The 22,753-nt window shown below is 37.9% G+C and overlaps 1 protein-coding gene across 1 annotated transcript in view; it reads right to left on the reverse strand.

The window, feature by feature from the left end:
* MTCL1 (microtubule crosslinking factor 1) overlaps positions 1 to 22,753 on the reverse strand; it is a 179,451-nt gene that overhangs the window by 28,484 nt on the left and 128,214 nt on the right. Inside the window, 2 exon segments of the mRNA XM_072604251.1 lie at positions 8,324 to 8,581; positions 12,270 to 12,437. Coding sequence (XP_072460352.1) covers positions 8,324 to 8,581; positions 12,270 to 12,437 — 426 coding nt within the window.

Below are 22,753 nucleotides of genomic sequence, written 5' to 3' on the forward strand. Positions count from 1 at the left end.
ACAAATTCTTCTTTAAAAATTCAATTCAACCCTCAAAATTTATTAAAATACCTACTCTGTGGAAGTCACTGGAAAATTTACAGAATTTACATAAGACAAAGTCCTTAAATTGGAACACTGATGCATTGTTGGTAGACTTGTGAACTGATCCAACCATTTTGGAGAGCAATTTGGAACTATACCCAAAGGGCTATAAAAATGTGCATACCTTTTGACCCAGAAATACCACTTCTAGTACTGTATTTCAAAGACATCATAAAAATGGGAATAGGTCCCATTTTTATGTACAAAAATATTTATAGCAGCTCTTTTTGTGGTGGCAAAAGAATTGGAAACTGAGCGGATGCCCATCTATTGGGTATACGAATGCAATGGAGTACTACTGTCTACAAGAAATGAGGAGCAGGCAGACTTCAGAAAAACCTGGAAAGACTTATATGAACTGATGCTGAGTGAGGGGAGAAGAACCAGGAGAACATTGTACACAGTTATAACCAACTAACTTGGTTGGTTGATGACTAACTTTGATGGACTTGACTCTTCTCAGCAATGCAAGGTTCTAAGACAGCTCCAAAAAGCTCCTGATGAAAAATGCTGTCTACATCCAGAAAAAGAATTACAGTCTGAATCCAGATCAAAACATACTATTTGTTCTCTCTCCTTTTTTGTTTTGTTTCTTCTTTCTCATGATTCATTCCATTGGTTATAATTCTTCTTTACAACCTGACTAATGTGAAAATACGTTTAATATGAATGTACACGTAGAGCCTATATCAGACTGCATGCCGTCTTGGGGAGAGGGAAGAGGAGAAAACTCAAAAGCTTTTGGAAATGAATGTTCTAAACCAAAAACATATAAATAAATTAAAACAAAATAGAGACATGCTCGTTGCTCCCACTGGTAAGCTAATAACACATAAGCACAGATAACTATTATACACAATAAAAGAGGCAGCATGATGTCGTGGGAAAAAAAGCTAGTCTTGGAGTCAGGAAGACCAGGGTATAAGTTCTGCTCCTGACACATACAAGCTATTTGACCCTGGACAAATCAAGGAACTTCTCAGTGCCCCAGGCAACTCTTTAAGACTGTAAGTTATAAAGCAGGTAGCTATGTGCCTCAGGAGAAGAAGTAACTCACATCCAGTACTGTACCCTACACAGGTTCAATAAGAAACCAAACAAGGTAATATGGTAGGAATGTGGTAGGAGTAGGGAGGATGGAACAGATGGAAGACATGACATGGAATTAGGATGGGCAGGCCGTGGTGGCTGATTAGATACGAGATGTGTGAAGGGGAAGAGTCAAAGATACCCAAAAGAAGATAAATACCTCGTTACAAATTCTTTTAAACAACAACAAAAAACTTCCCCCCCAAAGCAGAAACTTTTAGATTCAGCGAATGCTTATCAATAGGTGACACGAGCATTTTTAAGCTGTCATGGGAGAGAACTAATAAGAACACATAGAAGAATTGACAGTATTGAGTAAGAGTGTGGGGAGGATGATGGGAGGAAGAAAGCTCATCATCTACTACAGCAGCCTGGTAAACAAGTCTTGATGGACACATAAAGCATAATACAAAGCAAGTGCTGCCCTGTGTTGAGGGTCATCACCTGAGATTAGCACAGGATCTACAGGAGTGGGAGTCAGTTCTGGACAAAGTCTTCAGTCAATCTTACCCAGAGTTTTTGTAATCAAGCAGCTCTGTGATTTGAGCTACTATCAGATTGACCAACTCATTGAAATTGGTGAAGTGCACTGGATTTGTGGATGTCTCCTCCTTTGGAAGACCATAAAGTGCTATGTGACTTGAATAGCAATTCATAGGATCAGACATTTAATGCTGGGAGGATTTTAGAGGTCATGTAATCCAACCACTTCATTTTAGAGATGAAGAAACTCAGACCCAGAGAGGTTAAGGGACTTGTCGAAGGTCACACAGGTGGTAAGCAGAAGTAAATTCCATCAGAAAATAAAGCACAAACAGTCTCTTTATGGTACACACCAAGTACAGTTTGGGAAAATATTCAGCAACCCTGAACAGGAGCCTGGCTTTGTCTCCCATTGTTTTAAATGTTCTTCTGCTGGTTTTGACACAGCAGTATCTTGCCTGGAGGACTATTTTAGGACCTGCAGAAAAAGCAGTATAGACACTACTGGGATCTGTAGCTCTGTCCTGCCTGGATTTCAGAAATAAAGTTGGGGAGCACAGAGCAACTTACACTTGAGCTGGTACCCTTTCTGGTTCCTCAAAATCAACCACAGTAATGCTAGCTGGTCAGAGCTACTACTTGAGTCAAGTCAAAGGGTCTCCTTTAGAAGGAGATAAAGTCCTGGTGATGAGTACAACTCATTATTTCAATGGCACTCTAAGATTTACACAGTATCTTCTTCATCACATCCCTGATGAAGATGAGGTAAGAAGTACAAATGTTATTATGCCCATTTTATAGATGAAGAAACTGAGATTCATAGAGTTGACATGACTTGCCTTATGGATACTACCTATGGAGTGAGTCCTTGGAAAATCAAAGCCAGGTCTTAAATTTCTGGTTCTAAAGTGTAGTTCTTTTCTTTTGAGAGTAAGGTTCTCAAAGTGTAGTCTAGGTACCCCTGGGGGTGTCTAAGATCCTTTCAGGGAGTTCCTGAAGTCAAAACTCTTTTTATAATGACATTAAGATATCCTAATTTCCAATAGAGCAATTTTGTTGTTGAGTTGTTTCAGTTCAAATCTTTGTGACTCCATTTTAGGGTTTTCTTGGCAAAGATAGTAGAGTGGTTTGCCATTTCCTTCTCCAGTTCATTTTATAGATAAGGAACTGAGAGAAACAAGGTTAAGTGACTTGCCCAGGGTCACCCAGTTAGTAAGATTCTTAGGCTGGATTTGAACTCATGAAGATGAGTCTTTCTGATTCCAAACCTAGTGCTCCATCCATCTACCTGCCACTAATACAGCAAATATTGATAGACATCACCAATGGTATACTGGAGGTGGCTCATCCCAGTCTATAAGAGAAAATTGTTAAAATTTTATTGTGATCATTTGCACCTTGAAAACTGGCAAATGGTACAAATCAGGGCTTAATTTATTCTTTTATTGATCTTCTAGTCTTAAGGAAGTTCTGGAGAAAATGTGAATAGTGCAGATTAAACCCACAAATGTATCATGTGTACATTTCCCCCTAGAAAAGTAGTTGTTAAATATCTACCACCATACCCCCTGGATATAATTCACATGAACAAAGCTTTTTGGGGTCTTCAATAACTTTTAAGAATATAAAGGAATTCTGTGACCAAACCTGAGAACCTCTGTTCTACACCCTACTAGCCAATAGGGCTATTTTTAGTGTGGATGAGACAGGAAAACAAAGATTTGCCTTTCAATAGCACCAATGAAGTATATGCATCATGGAAACTTTTTGGAATGCAACAAAACCTATAATTTCATTCATAGGGAACTCCAGATAATGAAGTTTCCTCTACCAATTCTGATCAAAATGTGCCATGCAATTTGTGATCGTTAAGACTTGCATAGAGCATTGTGACATTAAGAGACTGGCCCAGGGTCTCATAACCAGTGTGTGTCAGAGGCAGACTTGGAACTTGGATCTTCCTAAATTCAAGGCTAGCCCTCAGAAATATTTTACACGTTACAAAGAGATTTTTCAAAGACTGGTCTTCATCTTGAGCAGACAGATAATTTAAGTGTATCATGAGAGAGAGAATTAGGTGTTCAAAGAGTTAGACAGGATCATAGTATCATAGATTTGGAGCTTGAAGTTACCTTTGAAGTTCAATGAGTCTAACCCTTCATTTTATTTAAGAGGAAACAGCCCTGAGAGATTAAGAGATTTTCCTTAGGTCATACAACTAGTAAGTGTCCACTTTGAACCTAGGTCTTCTTCACCCCAAGTTCAACATTCTATTCACTATACCACAACTGAAAATAATAAGTCCTGTATTGTCTGCATATGAACTAAAAACTTCACTCTAAGGGGAAATATGGTATGAATCCATTAAAAAAATCTGTCTAGAAATTGAGAGGAAAGGCATGCTAGGAGCTAACATTCATAATCAGGCTTTAGCTCCATCACCATTGACATTCATCATGTAAAGTATCTTATATGGTGGGGAAATCATGTTGGAATTTTAGGACACCTGATAAGTAAGAAACATATGCTTCCAATGTGGAAAATGGATTTAGAGAGATTCTTGACCATTTGTATGAGGTTATCATATTCAAGGTTACAGGGCTTACAAAGCAGTTGTGTACCGGAGTCCCACATTGTTAAACATTCCAGGAAGAGCTGTTGACATGCTTCTTGTTTCTCTTAGGAATGTGTGACTAAGAGTTTAATGAGTGAGGAACAAACTGACTAATAGAATAACCTCTGCCAACTTCCTGCTATATGTGAAATGTCCCTTTGCTGTATTCATTTGCAAGGCTAGCTACCATGATTTTTAAAAAAATCCTACTTTCAAATGCTAAATACTTGGGGAGAAAGAAAAGATTTATTTTTGTACAAAGTACAAGTTCATTAGGAACAAATAAATATCTCTGCAAATAACAGAGAAAGTATTGCAGTCACCGACTTAAGGTCCATGACCTGAGATTTAATTTCATATGTTAGGTTAAGAACACATTTATACTCAAGAATGTATTACTATGAAGGGCGAAGTTCTGAGGTCACTGCTTGAATAGATGCCAATTTGAAAAGGAGATTTTCATTTGTGTGAATTTGTTCCAATCAGGTAAATTGAACGTTTGCTTCTTTCATAGACTCTCATGTAGATTGTACTTCATTACCTATGTCCTGCTGGCCTTCTTTTTATTAGGAAAAGTAAATACTCTTATATGCTTAAAAAATGATGTTGGAGGTTCATATTGTGATACATATATTTCCCAAGTCTTTCAAGGTATTGATCAGTTTAGCTAATTTTTCTTTTTTTTCCCTTTAAATATTATTGTTATATGGGATGGCTCTCTTGGAGGGAGGGAGGTGTGATACTGAGGGAAATTCTGGTGATGTAAAAACAAAAGAAATCAATGCAATTTACATTTTTAAATTACAGAAAATTTACTCCACTAATCTGAAGGGTGTCTTGAAAATGCGTGCTGTGGTTGAGCCAATAAATCATTATGGTTGCTATGGAATAGTCACTGATGATGTAAAAGGGACCTATCATTAACCATGACAACCATGTAGGTTAATTTTCAGGTACAAGAAAAGCTATCATCACAGAGATTGGTTCTGGCTAGACAGCCTTCTCTTAAGGAACTAGTTGACCTCTTCAGATTACGGCTAACTTAAGATAACTGAAGTTGTACAAGGACAAATATTTGATTCCAAAGTTTGGAAGATTAGGAATCAATCAAACAGGACTCCTCTGGGAAAGTAAAGGAGTTGGAGAGGGAAAGGATAAAATGTAAGATCAGGTAAAAAAAGATAATTTCCTGGGAATAAAGTCTACTTTTTCATTTTTTAAAAGGTTTAAAACCTTCAGCAATAATCATTGACCCATCTGGACATAAGGGTACATAGAGGTGTTAACCTAGAGATTTTTCCATGGTTGGCTTCCAAGTAAAACAGGAAATAACTAGCATTGCATTTGATGAGGAATTGGGGAATTTGGGATGGTAGCCACATCAAACACCCAGGAGGTAGGTAATAAAATCCGTGAAGGATGGAGAAAGAAGTGGTCTAATCTCAAACATTCCTCTCAATCTGTACTGTCCTTGAGTTTTACTAGGCTGAGACCAAAAGCTGCTAATCTTTCCCAAAATTTGATATATTTCTTTCAGTATTATTTTTAGACACACACACACACACAATACCTACATGCTCAAGTAAGAAACATTCATCACAAGTACAGTAATTTCTCACATAACATATAGAGAATGCCAGGTAGCACAGTGAATAATGTTGGATTTGAAGAGAGAAAGGCCAGAGTTCTAGCCTCAGACATTTCCTAGCCCTTTCACCCTAGGCAAATCATTAGGTCTTTCTTAGCCTCAGTTTTCTCATCTGTAAAATGAGGGTAGTAATAGCACCTTCCGTGCAGGGTTGCTGTGAGGATGAAATGAGATAATATACATAAAAAATATTGCAAACCTTAAAGTGCCATATAAATGTTAATTATTTTTTTTCTGAAAATAATGACCTAAAGGAAAGCAACAAGGACAACTGACATTTCTCTGGACTCCAAGATTAATTTTCCAAGATTGATAACATTTCTTAAGAGCTCAAGTATTTTAAAATGTGAAACACAGATACAAATAAAAAGCAGACATTGCAAAACTAACCAGGGATAAAAGCCAAGGCTGCATTACTTTAATTTGTACATCATTCAAGAATGACTACTGTCACCCCAAATCAAGAGATCGGCTGCAGTGTGGACACTCATGACTGGAAATGCACAAGACGGTCACATATTAGTGAAAACTTAATCTCCAATTAAGATTTTTTCCCCCTGAATTTTTTTTTGGTCCTGATAAAGATTGGCTTTGGGCTGTTGTGTTTTTTAATTGGGGTCGTATCTGATCACCACTCAGGGATATGCCCAGCTTATCCTTCCTTCCTTCCTTCCTTCCTTCCTTCCTTCCTTCCTTCCTTCCTTCCTTCCTTCCTTCCTTCCTCCCTCCTTTCCTTTCTTTCTTCATTCTTTTCTTTCTTTCCTTCTTTCTTCCTTAAGTCTTTGCTGTGGCTGAAGGGAGAGGAGAGATGTGAAGGACAGAGATGATTTTTCACAAACAGAAAATCCATTTTGATCATTTTAGTGTTCTTCTCTTCTTTTCTATGTGCCCTGTACTTTCCACATTACATAATTTAGAGAGGAAGGAAACTTAGAGATAATTTAGTTCAATCTTCACATTTTATGTGTAAAGATGAGGATTGATTGAATCAATTGCCTCCCAACAACTTGTCCCCACCTCACCCTGCCCCAGTCAGGCAACAATAAGCTTCAACAGAATCATAAGTGTAAGTTAGGTATGAAAAAGTTCTGCATACCTCTGATAAATTAATCAAGTATTCAAAGGCATTTCGACTAAGTATGATAGGTAATCTGTTTGAATTGTTTGAGGGACTTAATGACACTGTGGGGCTTGCATAAAACTACTGAGCTAGTTTGAAATCAAGGATTTGAGCTTCTGGTAGCTTAGTGGCAGAAGCAGCTCCTGAGAATGAATAACACAGAATAGGGAGAAGAGCTTCGGTTTCTCTCTTAATCTCCTTCCTCCCCCATAATTTGGATTAAGGAAGACTTGGTGAATTTCAGAGGGCTGTCTGTTGGCATCCTGGAAGTGTTCCTGGGATAGCATCTGCAGAAAGCATGGTCTGCATTGGGAACCAAGGACCAACCACACACATTAAAGAAAGGAAGATTCAAGATTTTATAAGGATCCCAGAAGACAAGATGCACTACACCTAAGGGGAACATTTTGAGTACTAAAGCAAAAAGACTTCTAGGAGGTATCAGTTATCCCCTCTTCCATATGTAACCTAATCTTGAACACATTTTCCCTTTTTTGGGGAATGTTTTATATGCATTGTTCTTACTATGCCACAACAGTAAAGGCTTCTTTCTAAAAGCTAATTAGAGCACCTAGGTGGAGCAATAGATAGAGCCCTAGGCCTGGAGTCAGGACAATTCATATTCCTGAGTTCTAATCTAGCCTCAGACATTTACTAGTTGTGTTGGCTTAATCCTGCGCAAGTCACTTAATCCTCTTTACCTCAGTTTCCTCATTTATAAAATGAGCTGGAGAAGGAAATGACAGACCACTCTAGTATCCTTGCCAAGAAAACTCCAGTCACAAAGAGTCAGACAGAACTGAAAACTCAACAACAACAACAACAAAATAGCAGCTAAATAATGGTTCCATTTGACCTAAAAAAGAGAAAATTTGCCTAAGGTCACACAGTAGCTCAGCTGAGAGTCAAGCCTCTACCCCACATTGCCTTTCAAACCATTCTGAGAAGGCAAGACTCACAAAAGGTCTTTGGTTTAGTATTGTTTTTGACCCTGATTTGAGACTTCAAGATTATAGGTAAGTCCATGTTTGGAAACTCCATCCCCATGCATATCTACAACTTCAAGCCTTAGAGAATTACCTGGGGCACTGAAATGTTATATGACTGGCTCAGGGTCATGTACAGGCTTTCTTGAATATCAAGTCTATTCTCTGGCTACAGTACCAACTCGCTACTCATCAAAATGGTTAGGTTCTTTTTTCCTTTCTTTTTCCTTTGACCTCTGTGTGAATTTATTTCCCTGCTTTCATGCATTTGTTACATTCCTGTATCATTCCTTCCTTACCTGTTGAATTCTCCGCAGCATCTCCTTCTTCTGCTGCTCCCAAGCCTCATGCTCTTTGTCTAATCTGTCAAGAAGTTCCACTTTCTCCCGTTTCCAGTTTTTCTCATTGTGATGAACTTGCCAGCGTAGCTCCATCACCAAGCTGTGACTCTCTGCAAGTAGTTTCTTGAGCTCCTCTCTCTCCCGCCTAAAAGCTCCCTTTAAATCAAAGGAGGGGGATACTTCTCCTGGATTTCTCTCAGAATTCTTTCCTTCCAGCTGTCAAAAAGACAAAGGGTAAGGCGAGAGTCACCAAACCAGATCTGCCATTTTTATCACTACTTTCTCTTCAAAAAGACTTGTCATTCCAGTACTATTGATATGTATTTGTCTGATCCAAGAGACAACAGATTAAATAATAATAACTTGTGGTGGTATTTTATAAACATTAAACAATTTGGTCCTCATAATAGCACATAAAGTTAGTATCACAGGTATTCTTATTTCTGTTTTATAAATGAAGAAATTGAAGTTCAGTCATGAAAGATATGCTCACTCTCATCCAGCCAGGAGCAGAGATGGCATTTGAATGCAGTTCTTTTCCTCACTTAAGCTCTAGTCTTCTTTCCACCACAGAACACTTGGGTATTATATTATAGGCAGCCAAGTGTTTTGTTTGTGGTTGTTCAGTTGTTTGAATCAGATACTGGAATGGTTTGCCATTTCCTCCTCCAGTTTATTTTTACAGATGAGGAAACTGAGACAAACAAGATGAAGTGACTTGCTCAGGGTCACACAGCTAGTCTGAGGCTGGATTTGAACTCAAGTCCTCTTGACCCTAGGCCACCTAGTTGCCCTACGTGTAGCAGGTTCTAGTTTGAGATGCCTAGTATTAAGGGGCTCAAACCTTAGACTGTCTTGATAAAGGAAGAAAATATCTATACATTTCTAGAACTATAGAATATAGTGCTAGAAGACACCTTATGGCATATCTGGTCCAACCTATTGAAATATTAATTATGTTAATGAGAGTTAAAAATCTTCCCAGCCCATTAATGGGCCTACCTATTAAGGGAAGCTTGAATAGTGGAGACTTGTTTTGTAGAAAGGCCCACATCTTTTGTTAATTCCTAATGATGTGCTGGTTCACAAGGATTATGATGCCTTTTTGCTTTGGGGCTTACTTGTTGGAAGTGTTGCTTTGGCCAGATGAGACTCTGGGTAGCCACAAAGGAGCCCCCCAGCTTTGAAAACCCAGATAACTATGTATGTATGTAATAATCAGACAGTTGGATCTGTCTGTTGATCTGTGAGGTATGTACTTCTTATGGTCAGAAAGTTAGAAGCCCTATCTGTTGGTCTTTATGTCTCTGTTTATATTTTCTCTGTTGGTGCATGTAATTAAAGAAGATTGTTGACCTCTTGAAAGTTACTTTCCTTTTAGAAAAGTAGATCTAAGAAGCAAGCCCTCCTGTGTATGCTGGGGTGCTTACTGCTATAGATCTTCATTGAAAGATTACAAAAATGAGGCCCCAAATGATGAAATGATTTTTCCAAGTCGTACAGATAGTAGAGCAGGATGCTGAACCCAGATTTCCTGAATCCAATCCTGAACCTGAATCCAGTGCTCTTACCACTTCACCATACTCTGTCTCACAGATTATCAAATCACTGACACCGTATGTAGGTCCAAGATTTGAACTATACAAGAAATATTTTTCTTTTCAAGCAATAATCCACATAAGCTTAAGGCCAATTTCTCAGCTGACTAGGCAGAGGACCCTCTGGGAGTCTAGAATTCAGAGACAGTGTTCAGATAGGTTTGTATTATCAATCATTATCCTTTCCCTAATGGGAACTGTACCAATGGAGAAAAAATGGTATCAGGTAATGTCCTGATGAATGAAGAAAGAAACCAAGAGACCAAGGAGAGGTTATTAGGTTTTACCTAAATATAAAAATGCTGATATAAAAATGGGAAGAGATGAAATCAGGAACAGAAAGGGGAGGAAAAAACCACTATTACAAGTCAGAAGCCAACCACCCTAGCCAGTCATGTTCTTGTCATCTTCCCTACTGCTATACCGTCCAGGCCACCTTGTCTTGAGGATCATGACCTGGGTGACTTAATCCATCGGTTTTGGAACTGGCACTCTGGAACCTCATAAAACAAAGACAAACTGACAGAACCCCCTGTATCTAAAAAGTTCTAGACCAGATCATACTTCATATCCTATAAAGCTGAACTCCTCAGATATCTTCTTGCTACCTAGAATGTTTATGTATATTCTGCCCTTCCCACACCTCCCTTTTCCATGTTTTGTTCTGGAAACCATATTCAAATTAATATTACTAATACTAGTTAGTATATATGATACCTACTATGTGAAAAGCACTGTGTTAAGTGCTTTATAAACTTACTCTCATTTGATCTAACTAACCATCATTTGTGGAAAAATCAGGTCCATCAATTTCCCAATGGATCCATTTAACATTCTCGTGACCCATTGGACCAAAATACAGTTGCGTTGTCTCCTTTAAGTAGAATGTAAATTTTTTGAGGGCAGAGACTCTTTCTCTTTTATTTTTGTATCTACGTCGCTCAACAAAGTTCTCAATAAATAGCAAATACTTGATAAATGTTTTCCATTGATGCATTCAGATGTTAGAAAATGCGCAAAATAACCAAGGAAATTCCTAAACCAAAATCTTCCTGGCAGCCCTTGTCTAAGGTGAAAACACCATATTAAAACCCTTTTGGAAGTAATAAACCATTTGTAGACTCCTGCCATCCTAATGATCTAAATTCCATATCTTTTTTCATCCTTCTACTCTGAACTGGATGTTCAATGGACAAAGCTTCTTTCAATATCCACACATCCTTTAGATAACTGTAAAATTTGTCCCTCATCTTCTCTGGTTCTTTTCTCCCCACCTTACTTCCTCTTTAACTTCCTCAGTGAGTGATATTGATTGGGATATCTTACAGACAAGTAGTATATCGATGTTAAATGGTTTGCTCCAGGTTACTCAGTAAACCATAATGGCATTACAAATGGGAAACTGAACCCAGGTCCCCTAACCATTAGCTGGTCATTTTATCCCAAGGATTGAGCCATTTAACAAATCAAATTCTATGATTTGCTTAATGGTAAAGAGTAGTACACTGATTCCCAGTTTCTGGAAAGGGGGAGAGGGAATATCAAGTAGTTACTTAATTGAATCTTCTATATATAAAGCTATGATATTCTTAAGGGTCTCCTGGGAAGAAAAACAGAAAAGCTCTCTTGGTGTTCTATATTATGGCTATAACGCCTTTGGTTGACGTATCATTCTTTTCTCAGAAGAGATGAAGAGGCTCTGATCCTCAGTTCCTCTGTAATCACCTTTTTTCTAATAGGAACTGAACATTAGCTGTGGTTCTTACACAAACTGATTGTGTGACCCTGGGCAAATCACTTACTATCTCAGTAACGCAGGCAACAAAGACAGTAAATTGCCAATGAGTTGCTGAATTTCATTGGGAGGAAATATTTCCTCATTGGTGAAATCATAGTTGCTGAAAGGAAGGAAAGAATATAGGAGAGGAGAGGAAAGGAAAGGAGAGGGGAGGAAAAGGAAGAGGAAGGGAGGGGAGGAAAGAACAGGAGAGAAGGGACAGAAGGAGAAGAGAAGAGAAGAAAAAAGAGAGGGGACAAGAGGAGAAGAGGGGAAAGGGGAAGAGGTGAGGGAGGAAGGGAGGGGAGGAGAGGATTGGAGGAAAGGAGAGGAGAAGAGAGTTAAAATAGTACCTGAATTAACCAGAGGACTTAGAATTGGCAGGGAACTTGGAAAAAATCCTTCATAACCAATAGATGACAGAGGAGACATCAGCATGGGAGAGGAATGTTTATACAGACAAGGAAAGCTGAGGAATTGTGACCTGCTTTGGAAGTCAAGGTAGCTATGCACATGGCACTGTATATACCTGTTCCAGGCGGCTTTTCAGCTCTGCCCACTCCACCTCCCAGGCAGCCTTGTCCTTGGCATACTGTTGTTGCAATCCAAGACGATCCCGTTCATCTTCCCTCATCTCCAAGTGGAAATCATCCAGCAAAGTCTTAAGAGAATTTATGAGATTCCGGTTTTCCACTGCCTGTAGGAACATGAATAAAATCTCCATCGTTTACTTTTTCTTAGTAATCTTTAGACTAGGAAGGGAGAGACAGAATCATTCAATTCAATTCAAAAATTGAAAGATTGGGTTTAACTTAAGGTAAAAAAAAGTTTATATAATGCTTCTTCCTGTGATATGGTAAAAATCACCTGTTATTTGACATATTATTTGTTATATGGCTCAGCCTTGGTAGGAATTTACCTAATGAAAAACCATTTTGAAAGATGAAAATTATAAGAAAGGGTTGTCAACTGCCAGTGAGAAAGTCAAACTGAGTTATAGAGCTTTGGATCCCTCAAACTTCCTAGCATCATGGGGAAATTAGAATTCTAGGGTACATAAGCATTTTAAGGTAGATTCCTTTTGCTGAAAAGGTTGGATGAGGATGACAGGAGGCCACAAGAAGTTGAGATATTTTTCTAAAACTGGCAAAGCAGGGCATCTATATGAAAATCTAAAAGAATATAGACTGCATTAATGTGAAAGAATCTAAAAAAAGGTTTATGCCCCTGAGGTAAGAAGTCAGGAGTCCTGAGCTTCTGGTCTATAGTTGGGCTGTCACTATAGGTTCCTTATGCAATCATCCTAAATGAAGAAGGAAGCCCTGAAACATGTGCTGTGGGGTAAACACACATATATGGGCCAAGACTACCATATCCAGATGGCCTTGTGGTTACATTATGGGGTCAGTATGCTTTTTTGGATGATAAGTGAGTTTACGGGGTCTAGCACTGGGTTGAAATTCAGCATGTAAAGGGCTGTACACCTTCTTTTAGAACCAGATCTTTGATTTCATGTAGGCAACTCCCAGACTAGGAAATGGTCTCCACCAAAACAAGTCAGTGCCTTTTCTTCAATTTCTAGTCTTACAGAGTTGCCTAGAGCACTGAAAGGTTAAGTAACTTGCCAGGGACAGGACTTATTGGTAGCCACTCCCCAGACATAGACTGAAAAGCTTCTACATGTTCTTAGATGAAATATGAAGTCAGGCTTAGTGATAGCAGTAGAACTTCATTTAGTCAAATGATAGGATTTCCACGTTATAAAGCAAAAAGGTGGTGCAGAGGATAGAGTGCTAGATCTAGAAGCAAGTTACTTAACTGTTCTCTGCCTCAGTTTCCTCATCTGTAAAATGGGGATAATAATGGAATCTATGTCTCAGGGTTGTTGTAAGGACAACATTAGATAATATTTATAAAGAGTTCTGCAAATCTTAAAGTACTAAACACAAGTTATTATTAAGAGTAAGTACTGCTTGGTATCATATATGTAGTATTAATTGGAAATAATGCTTTAATATACTTCGGCACATTGGGCCATGGGCAATCAACTTAAATGCACTGCCTTCTGTCTAATATTGATCATAACATTAATCATAGCACAAAAAAGTGCTCAATCAAGCCCCAGTGTGGACTATAATGGGAACAAAATATTACCTCCTCCCTCCATGAGGACTATTTATTATTAGTTATGATTTATAACATTTGGTCTGAAAGAAAACCATAGTGCAAAATGCAGGCTAATTTTGTGTTGCTGGATCCAGGGAAAGAATGATCTTCAGATTTTCAAGTCCTCTGTCTTCCAGATTTCCTAACTGTCCTTAATAAAGCCATAAATCTGTTCTTTAAGCTTTCCTTTTCTTTCCCCTTTTCTTTTTTCCATTTTTTCCTAACGTAGAGATAATGATATGAACTGTCTCATTGGAAAACCAAATAAACAAAATCAATTCAATTTCCTCTCCCTTCTGCAAGACTATTGGACCATAATATATATGCTCTGTAACAATGGTGGCATCTCTGGGCAAACTCTACATGCTATTAGAATTTTATTATGTTATAATCTGGTTTTTTTTTTAACTTTCTCAGGAGAAGCAGCATGGTGGTATAGTGGATAGAGGACATCAGAATCTGGAAGACCTGGGTTTCAGTCCTCCTTCTGATACATACTAACTGTGTGAACCTGGGGAAGTCATTTAACTTCTTGGTGTTCTAGGTAACTTTCTAAGGAGAATTTATCTCCTTTTATAGGAGAATTATGTTGGTAGAAGGAATTTTCACATTGGGAAAATCTATACCAATAGAAAACACAAGTCTGGATCAAAAGGATTAAATGCTTTGAAACAATTCCTATCAATTTGTGAATCAAACGTAAAACCTCATGACAATATAGGTTTCTTTTTGTTGAATAACTTAAGTTCTTACCACCATTTCAGGCTGTGTCTCCACGGAATTTCTCAAAGACAGTTTTAGTTCTAATGACATTCTTTTATCTCTTTACAGATTGAAAGCTGACATGCCTTCCACCAAAGCAATGAATAAAACAGTTTCAACTATTTTGGCCTCCTCAAAAAGAGTGCTTGGAATTTTATCCTTTCCCATTCAGGGTGATTTGTCTTGAGTAGAACTCAGAGTAATTGCAACATTGGCACCCTCAACTTGACTGATATTAGTGCTGAACTGTCTTAGCTGTCCCAAGGCAGTTGGCTACTGAAATATATAATAAGTGTTGTGTGTCTTAAGAAGGAAAAGTGGTTGAGAAAATATCTAATGAAGTGATATTTCTGTGATGCAAATGAGAGTTATTTTTCAATATATTTCCTGCCTCATGGTTTTTTGTTAGTAAAATAGGAGGCAAGGTTCTTCACTGAGAAACTGGGGTGATGGAGAACTGTGAGAGGTTTGAGAAGGCATTAAAAAAATTTGGAAAAGTCATTGTGATAAGTGGTATAGTGAGTCAATTAGGAAAGTATAAAAGGTTTGCTTTGCTACAAATTTATAATGGACCCAGTCAGCATGATTTGTAATTTTCTCCATGTTCTTTTAGCGGCATATGAATGAGAGCAAAGTGGGCGTAATCCAAGACTAAGGATTGTTTTCAGGGCAAGATCAGGGGAAGGGACATGAATAAGATGACTATGACATTTCAAACAATCCCCCATATAGTCTGCTTCTTAATATTAGTAATCATAGGGTCAAATAAAATGAATTCTGTTGTTACCTATTTCAAGGAATTTTATAGGATTTTGACATTTGCATGGGAGCCACCTTGCAGAAGAACCTTGAAGGTTGCCTTTTGCTTTACCAAATCAAATACTTTTTAAAATAAAAAATATGTACAGTATAAACAAAACAAACAACCCCCCCAAACCAAAGATCATTCCTGCCTAAAGATGAGACTAAGCAAATATGTATAATATATGAGACTGGATCTCCATTAAATCATCAAATCAGCATGATATATTTTGCTTATAGTGCAACTGACAATTTAGGGGTTGACTTTAAAAGCCACAATGGATACATAGGCCTATTGTTAGCTGCAGGTGCATTAAAAAGCAATCACAACATAGGGGTTATGTGATATTTTTCTACTAACTCAGCTTGTAATGCATAAAGCAAATATGTTTTTGAGCACGCAGAGTCAAGGTACCCTGCATCTATTTCCTATTTGATGTAAAACAGGGGTGGGGAAGCAAATGTTTTGTCCAAGCTAATCCAAGGCAATCTCCTGCAGCGTTCATTAAAAATATCTCCTCTATCGGCAGGGGAGCTGAGACATGATTAGTTGCCATGGCTCAGCTCCTTAAGTGAGATTAGCTCGAAGTGCAGCGTGAGAACACCATATAACATCTAATAGGAATGAACATTTTACTGTCCTTCTTACCACTGCTGCCACTTTAATTGAGAGGAATCATGGAAGGAATGGTTGTTTCCTTATAGTTTATTTTCTTCCAGACTCTTCAGCAGCAAAAGAGACACTGTGAAGGCTAGAAATGAAAATCTAATATATGATGGAGGTTTAGTGAGGCCACATAGTCATGTACAAGTTAGTATATGAGGTGAATGCAATTATGAGTTCATTACCCCAATATGCTACCTGTATATTTCTCACTGAGAATTTTCTGAAGGAAATAGATAGAAATCCATGAAAAATGCAGTTATAGGCACTAAATAAGGAAAATAAACATTGACTCACTAGTCCAATAAGCTACAAGAAATCAAGGCAAGACTGATGTAAACCAGGTAGTGGAAAATAAGTTTTAATTTTTGTTTAAAAACCTTATGCTGTATTTCCAAGAGTTTAATGATGTTATGTTGAGGGAAAGGGGACATGATCACTTTAACAAAAGAAATGTCTTTGGAAGGAAAGTCTGTAAAGCTTCAGAGAAGTTATAGCATTATATGGTAAGAAACTTAAACACCAAGTGCAAATTAGGAAAAAATTAGACTCTGGTTTCAAGAGCCAGAGTCAAGATTAAGGACAGCAAGCAGGTGGTGAAACTATTTTCCAACTGGAAAATGGTAAGCACAAGGATTTGTAATGTTAATATGAAAATGCATTGGTTTTAATTTAAAAACTGGCTCTAAGTATTGTGGGTTTTTTTCTTCTTTAGTCTTCTGTCAAACCACATGAAGCAGGAAGGGACTTACTTGAAAAAAGATAAGGGGGCATTGTACACAGTCAGATGACAAAAATACTGAGTGACAACCATCTCTCTCTCTCTCTCTCTCTCTCTCTCTCTCTCTCTCTCTCTCTCTCTCTCTCTCTCTCTCTCTCTCTCTTTCTCTTTCTGTCTTTCTCTCAAAGTCTGAAGGAAAGGCATAAGGAGCTTGATATGTGGTGAAACTACTAAAAGTCCCAGAACTAGAGACAAACTTTGGACAAACTAAAAAAGGATGAGGGTGGATTAGATAAGTAAACTCTTATTTCTGTTTGGAAATAGATTTGGGATTAGTCTAAATAATGATTAATCACAGACAAAGGTCAGTGAGAAAGGTGTCTAATTGCACCATGGATATTTGTGTTGAAATCTTGTGCAAAACTGTCACTACAACAAGGAGGCTGAGAAAGCCCAGAAACCAGTACGTCTAGAAAACATATGATCTCCTTGCCATGTGGAGAGGCAGGGAAACCAGCGTCAACACCGGCTGGAGAGTGTGACTTCATTTACAAAACATTACAAAGAAGTAATCATATGATTATGAGCAGGATTATCTCACACAATAGTAAAAAAAAAATAGTTGAGAAGCAAAAAAAGCTTGCAGAGAGCTTGATAGAAGACACAAGCTTGACACAGATAAAGCAAATCATCTGAAAAGGATCTGGGAATAAGATGTGTTATGAAACAGGTCTCCAACATTTTCTGAGGCAATCTGTTCTCACTGAGGCAATCTCATCATTGATAATACTGAAAATATTGCCCTTAGTCTTTACCACTTCAGTAAGGAGGTGGCAAGAGGATTTAAGAAAATGCAGTAGGAGGAAGGGCTGTTATTATTTACATTTTACAGGTGAGGAAACTGAGGCAGATAGAGTTTAAGTGACTTGCCCAGGGTCACATTGCTAGTAAAAGGCTTGAGGTCAATGTAAATGATAGTCAGACCCCTATTTATTGCACCACATGGCTGCCTACATACCAAAAATTATATTAAGTACTGAAGATAATCAATATAAAAGTGGGTCTTTGGAAGTAGCCAAATACAGGAGAAATCTGTACTAAGAGTGACAGCTTCCCAATTTTAAAAGTACTCGAGGATCAGTTTTCAGAGAAAGAGACTGAAAGGTTAAAAGAATGAAAAGTTCATGTATGGAACCATTAGCAGTAAAAGGCAACAAAGGTGACATTAACGATGGTGAAACCACAGCTTCAAAAAAGCTTTAAGAATTATTTTTATATGTATTTATGATATCCTTGATGAAAGCATGAAAAGATGTTTAAGTTATCACAGATGGTTTTTTTTAGACAACCACCTCTTTATTGTTATAAACTGATGGAGAAGAATAAAGAATAGAAAAATGAAGTGGATGAGGAACATAAGCTAATTCGTTTATGACGTGTAGCTGGATGGATAATCAAATGAATTAATTCATTAGAATATATATTTTAGACAATTCCACAGAGATATTAAGTTCAGCCTGGAATTAAACAAGAGGAGAAATGGGGCAATACCATATCTGGGAAACTGGAATACTTTTATTGAATCCTGAATTGGATTAGCATTGGAAAGTATCCAAGCTGCTTATTGTCCCTCTGTCTCCCCAAAAAAGTTACCAACATTATCCTGATGATGCTATCTCATTAAAAGGACAGTGGAAAGATTCATGGCAGTAAGTTATTGTTCAGTTGCCCTACAAGAAAAGAGAGAAGATGGGGATAAGGGAAGGGTGGGATGTGATAGAAGGGAGGGTACATTGAGGGAAGGGGTAATCAGAATGCAAGGTGTTATGGGGTGGGGGGAGGGGAGAGATGGGAAGAAAAATTGGAACTCAAAATTTTGTGGAAATGAATGTCGTAATCTAAAAATAAATAAATAAGAAAGATTTGTACTGGGTTGTTTTTAATAAAGGATTATAAAGGCCACCTGGTAAGGTGGAAAGGGTGCTGGGTGGATAGTCAGGAAACAGCTTCAATGTTTGGTTCCAATACTTAAGAACACCTTGGAACTTCAGTTTACTCATCTTTGCAATTGGAAAAGCAGTCATTATCTACCTCACAAGATTGCTGTGGGAAAATTTTTTTAAAGTGCTATATTAATATGGACTATTATTGTTGATACATAAAGGAATGTTGACCAGGAAAGCATAAATTCGCTTTCAATTAAACATATCTACATAAACGTATGGGCAGCTAGGTGTCACAGTGGTCAGAGTGCCAGGTCTAGAGTTAGGACAACCTGAGCTCAAATCTGGTCTCAGACATTTACTAGCTGTGTGACCCTGGGCAAGTCACTCAACCCTGTTTGCCTCAGTTACTTCATCCGTAAAATGAGCCAGAGAAGAAAATGACAAACCACTCCAGTTGTCTTTGCCAAGAAAACCCCATATGGAATCACAAAGAGTTGGACATGATTGAGTAACAACATCTACAGGATGCTTAGTCATTCAGATCACAGGGTACTATTTAGCGTTCTTAAATGTCAGAAAAATTTTTCATAAGGGGTGAATGAATGAGTGGATGAATGGCCAAGCCTTTAAAGTAATGTCAAATAGCTTATTAGAATTACATAATACTTTTGTCTCTCCTTTCTAATAGGTTTTTGGTTTTTATGTATATTGATATGGCTGGAGAAATTTGTTTGTGCCTGCTTAAGACATATACTTACATTTGGAATGAAAATGGAATGGAATAGCATTTATTAAGCACTTACTGTGTGCAAAGACCTATGCACTAAGCTATTTCTATAACCTATTACAATGGGAAATACTAGCAGTGCTGAGTTGCTATAGGGATATAGAATAACTATATCAAAAGATTACAGATTGGAAGGAATCTTAGGGATCCTCTACGCCAAACATAACATATTATAAATAAGGAAACTGAGACTCAGAGATGTAAAATGGCTTGCCTCAAGTCATACAGGTACTCAATAGGCAGAACTAGCTTTCATTTAACTAGAAGATAAAACTTTTTGACATGTAATGACTATAAACTACTTCCAAGGCTGCCTTAAGATACAATGAAAGATTGATAGGACATTTGTTATGCATTTACTGTGTCAGGTATATAGTAATATGTGTAAAATATGAAATTTCTGACCTCCAAAGACAAGACAATTACTACCATCTCTTGAAACCAACTGTGAGAATGGCAAAGGTTAGGCAAAGCAAAATTCAAAGTCCAGACATCTTAGATGTTCAATCCCATTTCACTATTCTGAATATCATCTTGAGTGCTTTTCCAGTTAATATGGCCAAAGAAGGTCTGTGTTTGCCCATAAGCTTTAAATGTTCAACTGAACACAAGTCTCTGTATAAATATTCTCTGGCTAATAATAGTACTCATCTGAGCAAGAGGCAAGTCTCATAGCTGAGAATGCTCTCATACAACAGCTGTCACTTACAGTAGATTCACATGTCTATTTGCTGCAGAGCCACATTAATGATGTCATGTGCACATGAGTTGCTAAACCAATTTCACCTCTGGTTTAGATGACACTACCATAAGTCTCAAGTCTAAAAATTCAAGTTGTACCCAATGGATCCCACCCTACTGAACACACCTGCATCTTCATCACATACTATGTGCAGCAGACCCACTTACGTCTGACTATTCAGAAGAAAAGGGATTGTTTAGGTCTAGGGGAAGGGAGATAAGGGGGATATAAAATGTGCTGATGTGGTGAATTTATTACTGCACATTTTTTGTATCTTTCTACTCCATTTTTTATGGCTATTGTGTGGAAACCTAAGCTAATTCAATTTTCTATTTCTTCTTACCAAACGGATTTGGATGTGTCCCAAAGGAACAATGATCACCTTCTTAAATGCAGCAGGCTAATGCATTAGCAGTCATTAAAAAATTGCTACTTGGGCTAACAAACTCATCATTCAGAGCCCGTTACACTTTGTCAGATCACAAAAAAAGAAAGAAAAGAATGGAAAATGTTAGCAGATATCAAAATATTATTAGCAAACAGACTAACATGTCATCGCCTAACTAGATCATGGCTGGAAAAATCATTTCCTGACCTTTCCATGGATATCAACATTGTGACGTATTTTCTATTTTACATACATCTTATTTTACCCTTTAAACCAAGTGTTGTATTTTTTGAGTCAAACAATTTTGGCATTAAACTCAGCTAAGTATTTATAGAAAACAGCTATTGTGTTGTAGAAAATGGATTTCTGGAGTGGGGGAGGGAAAAGCATTTGGGAGGCAAAGAAGTCAAACAAAAATGTAATTCTTTACTGAGGCCAAGAATCTTGCTTTCCCCCCACTCCTCAATTGGCAAGAAGTCAAGTGTCTGACGGCAAACTCCTTACTCCCCTAACTTGAGGAGGTTCCCTCCTGAGTGGGAGTTGGAGTTGGTAGCAGCTGTTATAGTGTCATATACACAGGGAGTGCCCAGTAAGTCTTGGAAACTGTGGGGTTGGACTCAGGCCCAAGGTGACCATGTCCATCAATGTTCACTCAGCCCAGCCCGGCCCAGGCCAGAACACAAGAATCTCTAGTCTCTAGATTAAGTTGAAACTTTGTTGGGTCTATTGAGAAAAAGACTAAAAATAGGGATAAAGAAGCCCCAAAATAAATGACCTTGTTAAAGGGTTGGTATTAGATGAATAACTAGTTTTACTTTGAATATTTGAGGTGTCTTCTAGATACTACATTTCTATTTCGCAGTCGAGGCGGTACCAGTGGTGCAATTTAAAGTGCTAGTTTGGGACTGCTGTGTTACATTTTTATGGTGTTTGGCAGCATTGGTAATTATTTTAAAATTACAAAATTAAAATCACTCTGTTCTTTATGCTGGTTGTAATGAAAGCAAGCGTCTCACATCAAAGATTTGTATTTTTGGCATGACTGTTCAGATGGCCCAAAGGAAAACCTGAAGTGTTTTTTACATGTTTGGGCATATTTTTTTCCTTCTGTATCTTTTTTTTCCCTATTTGGTCAGGATCCCAAGCAATAGTGCTGTTAGTACTGAGTCAGATGGTTATCAGATGTCTGGGATATGTATGTCTGGGCCAAGGACCATCTCCAAAAGTGAAATTCACACTGGCCAACTTGCCAAAATGACAGCCCAGTGTGATCCCCTGACTTTTCATCAGTAGCTCATGTGCCCTAAATGATTTTTTTTCCAGTAGTGGTGATAACTTTGCACTGGGCAATCCATACTCTTTACCCAGCTCCCCTTGAGAACAAGAGCACACATTTCTAAGGCAGCTGACCAGTTTCATGGAGGGAGTATGTGACTAAGGAATTCAGGACATTTCCCTGGGGTCCAACTCACATCCTTGACCTCAGAAAATATGGAGGCAGCTAGAGGGTTCAGTGACTAGAGCAGCCAAATCTAGAGTTAGGAAGGTCTGAGTTCAAATGTGGCCTCTGAAACCTACTTGCAATGTGACCCTGGGCAAGTGACTTAACTGCTGTCTGCCTTTGTTTCCTCAATTGTAAAATGAGAGTAATGATAATATCTACCTCACAGGGTTGTTATGAGGATCCAATGAGATCATATTTGTAAAAAAGCACTTAGCATAGAGCCTGGAACATAATGGGCCCTACATAAATACATGTTCCCTTCGCTTATTTGTCCCTCAAAGGCACGATGCTGTAAGGAAACAAACTAACCAGTCCACACAAAGAAATGACAGTGATAATTATGTGATTCAGCATAAATACTGTGTAATAAAAGTTACTATAAGAGTAGAGGTTTAAAATTTACCAAGCATGATCTTTACAACAGCCCTGTGAGGCAGGTGGTAAAAATATTATTACCTTCATCTGACAGATAAACAAACTGAGTCTTAGAGTGGGTGTAACTTGCCTAAGGATTTAATTTCATACAGGAAAT

This window comes from Notamacropus eugenii, chromosome 4 (assembly GCF_028372415.1).
Source record: "Notamacropus eugenii isolate mMacEug1 chromosome 4, mMacEug1.pri_v2, whole genome shotgun sequence".
Classification (NCBI taxonomy): domain Eukaryota; kingdom Metazoa; phylum Chordata; class Mammalia; order Diprotodontia; family Macropodidae; genus Notamacropus; species Notamacropus eugenii.